The sequence below is a fragment of the Cyprinodon variegatus genome, unplaced genomic scaffold (genome assembly GCF_000732505.1).
Source record: "Cyprinodon variegatus isolate N-32 unplaced genomic scaffold, C_variegatus-1.0 Scaffold767, whole genome shotgun sequence".
NCBI lineage: Eukaryota > Metazoa > Chordata > Actinopteri > Cyprinodontiformes > Cyprinodontidae > Cyprinodon > Cyprinodon variegatus.
Genome location: NW_015151220.1, coordinates 91207 through 95320, shown reverse-complemented (window position 1 = coordinate 95320; position 4114 = coordinate 91207). Strand labels below are relative to the sequence as shown.

The following is a 4114-nucleotide window of genomic DNA, read 5'->3' as shown; positions in this document are numbered from 1 at the left end:
GTCCAGGAAACACACAGCCAGGCAGACGAGCCTCGAGCCAGCTCCCATGTCAGAGGATGAAGAGAGCACATCCAGCCAGTCACAGTCAGAGAAACAGGACTAAACTGAAAAACAGGCAGCGGTCGGACATCTATAAACAAGGTGAATGATTCAGGTTACTTCTGCACCAGGAGTGTCATATTCATGCCATATTAGTACATAAAAATCTTTGGATTTACAATGATCTGGTTAAAGTCATATCCCATGAGGTTAATACGAAGAAAAAAAAATGGTTGCTGTCATGGCATTGGTGAAGTACTTGACCATAGGCATTTGTAACTAAATAAATCATCTTAAGCCCAGCTGCAAATCTTAAGTGATACCCCCGTTTTGCTAATTCTGCTTTTCATACCGTGTTTGTTGGCAGCCATGTAATATAATCTTTAAATAAAACATCTGAATAAGAGCTGACACGAAGAGGACTAATAATGAGAGATGGGAGGATACAAAAAAGATCACTTAAGACAAATCCATTTTCCTCTGCTCTGACTGACATTTCATTCAGTCACAATGTATGTTGTTACCATATAACTCCCCTGGGCTCTTTGAAGTTTAAAATAATCCATTATGTCTAAAAAAAAAAAAAAATAGACAACAGGTTGTACAAGTTAACACATTCTAAATAACTATAAGGAGTTCAAACCTTCTGACCAATGAAACCATGAATTCTGCTTCATTACCAAAGGACTTCCACCTTTGAAATAGGTTTTTCACTTTAAAATGAAATGATCATTTGGAAAAAGGAATTTCGAAAATGACACTCAGCCCTCTCGGGATTTATAGATCGCACAAACACTAATAATTACGGTAGCAGTGCAAGCATTGAGCCTTTCAAAATAAAAGCAACACTATATATTGTTTTTGTTTTGAACAGAATTAGTGGTCCACCTTGCTTTTCTGTTCAAAAAAATATTGTATGCCGTAGCGAATAATTAGACATAATATTTATAATTTTATTTAAAATATGTCACTGTTTTTGTGTGGTTAATTCTATGTTCTTTAACTCAGAATGTCAGAATAATAATAAAAACGAACTGTGTTTTTCCAGTAAATAATTTCACTCCAGGCTGATACCAGAACACCTCCAGATGTTTGTCAGTTAAGTCAATTTACATCTGAGTTGGTATTTCAAAATAAAGACTTTCAAGATATCTCTTTTTAGCCACTTTTGCATATTTTGGTGAGTTGGCTTCAGTTTAGCTTTCACCAACGTCTGAGGTGGAATTTCGAAATTAAAGCCTAAATGTCAGGTAACTTTTCCACAAGTTGATATTTTAATGAAAGTGTATTTTTCCAATGATTATGTTTTCAGTTCAGGATGACAGCAGAGCCCATTCAGAACTTTCCACAGAAGTTCAATATCTGATGCAGAATTTAGGAGAAATACCTTCTAAATAACTTCTTTCTAAATGTCTTTTGCTCCTTCATTCTCTTTCACTCAATCCAACTGACTCTTCCACTCCATGTGCAGCTGCTTCAATCCCTGAGTTCCCTATGACCCAGAAGGTCAACCTAATTTCTCCATTTCCTCCAACATCAGCAACAGACTCTCCAGCATCTACCAGCAGGTTGTGTGAACCTAAGAGCATATTTTGAAATTAACATCTGAAGGTATTCTGCTGTTCAGAGGTGTAGCCAGAAATTTTTTATAAGGCTGGCCAGGCAACAAGCAATGTACACTGAGGGGTGGCCGAAAGTAGATAGGCACCAAAACTTCACAGTCAATCTACACTGCTCCAACAGAAAAATTAACAAGCAAAATAACATCCATATTTTTTAAATAAAAACTAGCTATACCTCCCACAGCCTTTGCTAACAAATAGATGAATATATTCCAACATCTGTAATTTCTAGATAAAAGGTACAGTGGATAAAATTCTTTCAGGTTTGAGTTTTAGGCGAACATCTTTTCCATTGTCATTACTTACCTACTTTTATCAATAATCATTCTGCATAAAATTGATATTTACAAGCACTAATATCTACATAAATTGATAATTTAATACGTTTTAATAAAAGACACCTGATTTTCTATTTAGATAAAAGTAACAAAATGTGAAAACATTCACTGGAACAACACAAGTGGACAACCTGAGAGGAGGAACATCACATTTACTAGAAACAAAACAGTAAAAAAAATAAAAATAAAAATCATTTATTTAAATATTCGCATTGTCATGCAAATACATTTCGAACAGAGCATTAACTAATTACATTCAAGAAACAATAAACATGTTGCTTTTATCTTGAAGGAACAAACCGGCGGTGCTACCGTAATTTATGTTGTTCACACGACCTACATAATCGCGATCGGTCTTGCTTGTCTGGTATTTTGCAAGTAGAGGCTGACTATCGTAGTGATCATAACTGCGATGAAATGGTAGTCAAAAACTATCATTGACAAAATGCTTGACGGAGTTCTCTCTTTTAAGCACACAAACGAAAAATTATCTATATAACAAACTGCATTAAAACTAGGTCTAGAAGCCTATGTACAAAATTTGTAATGTGCCACGCATTGTTCTCAACGGTAGCGTGGCCGAGCGGTCTAAGGCGCTGGATTAAGGCTCCAGTCTCTTCGGGGGCGTGGGTTCGAATCCCACCGCTGCCAATACGTTTTTTTTTCAGATGGGCTACAGGTGAATATACGAGGCCACATGCGGCTCTTTACCATGTTTAAAAATGTCCCTATATTACAAATTTAAACTTTTTACCTTACTAATTCAGCCGTATTGCATATAGATGTATTTATTCAAGGTAAATTAATTGTCAAATTAAGCTAGTGTTTGAGACGTTTAACAGAATCTTTATTTTTTTTAAGGCACTCGCCTCAAACTAATTAAAAAACAAAACAAAATACAAGATAATTACAAAACAACATTACGTAAAAACCCAAATATCTAAATACACACAAAAAAATCGAGAATACAAATTCATTTGACATGTTTGTGGCGTTTTGAATGTCGTAATGAAATATTGTGTTTGAGAATTCCGAGTCATGAAGGAACACCTGAACGCGACGCGGCTGGATAGCGAGGGGAAAGAAAGAAAGAGGAGAGAAAGCGAAGGGGGGCAGAGGAAGGAGCGCTAATGAATTCAGAGTAGCTTTGTTGGCGCCAATACGACCGCTTACAGAAAAAAAAAAAAAAACAGCTTTTCAGAGATATTTCGGTCCGATTTTGGCGACCAGCTGCCGCTTTCAATTTTACCTCCAACGGTCGGGATCGTATGTGGCTAGCTTTGTTAGCACATTATCTATCATTGTCACATTTAACCTGCCCCCTTTTCTTCTTTCCTCCGGATCGGAGTTACGGTACTAATAATACTCTGAGCAGCACCGGGACAATAGAAGAGTGTTTCGCAGGCGGAGAACCATAAGACACATCTGTTTAAAAAATGGGGGTGAGTTATGTTTGTTTTGTTAAATGTTATCCCGAAATGTGAGCTCTTAGGAGAGGGATATAAAGGATGAAAGATGTTGGATGGATGGATAAAGCTAAAGCTGTTTGGCCTCATCCAGACAGCTTGGTTAGCATTGCAGCGTTAGCTCAAACACACTCTGCCTGTTTCCCCCCATTATTATCACGTCATTTCCCGTCACATTTCTGACATTTATGTGCCAAGTTGTGATGTTATTAGCCGGGCTGTTAGCCGCAAAGGCCCGAATGTGCTGTTTTAATTCGCCTGCAATTAAATAAGAAATAAATGAAAACTATGAAGGTTTCTGGGAATGCTTGGCTTTTTAGAGGCAGCCATGCTGAACATGCTCAGCATCACTTCTGTTTGTCTCCCTAACTTTCCCTGCTGTAGCAGTAAACCCATCCACGTGTTTTCTCCGCCTCTGCCTGGTACAGAGTTAATGCTCCCTGAGCTAAAGTTGGCAGCTCTACGTGCATTCCTGCTCACGGTTGTTCCTGTGTCTGTTCAGGCCTGCAGTGGAGGACTTTTTCTTTTTTTCTTTTTCCTGCTTGTTTGTACTCCAGCACTTGAACGCACCGCTGCAAACTTGATTCAGCATAAATGCTTTAGAGTTGGATTTAAATTGTGTTTTTATTTTTCACTCTTAGATACGGAA

The 4114-nt window shown here is 37.6% G+C and overlaps 1 protein-coding gene and 1 non-coding gene across 2 annotated transcripts in view; both read left to right on the top strand.

Annotated features, from left to right (window-relative positions):
• Positions 1–2568: 2568 nt before the first annotated feature.
• trnal-aag lies at positions 2569–2650 on the top strand. Its single transcript has one exon. It is a non-coding gene; the product is annotated as a tRNA-Leu (tRNA).
• A 482-nt stretch (positions 2651–3132) lies between these two features.
• Positions 3133–4114, top strand: part of naa40 (N(alpha)-acetyltransferase 40, NatD catalytic subunit) — a 15964-nt gene continuing 14982 nt past the window's right edge. Inside the window, exon 1 of the mRNA XM_015395928.1 lies at positions 3133–3441. Coding sequence (XP_015251414.1) covers positions 3436–3441 — 6 coding nt within the window. The 5' untranslated portion in view covers positions 3133–3435. The remainder of the gene's footprint in view (positions 3442–4114) is intronic.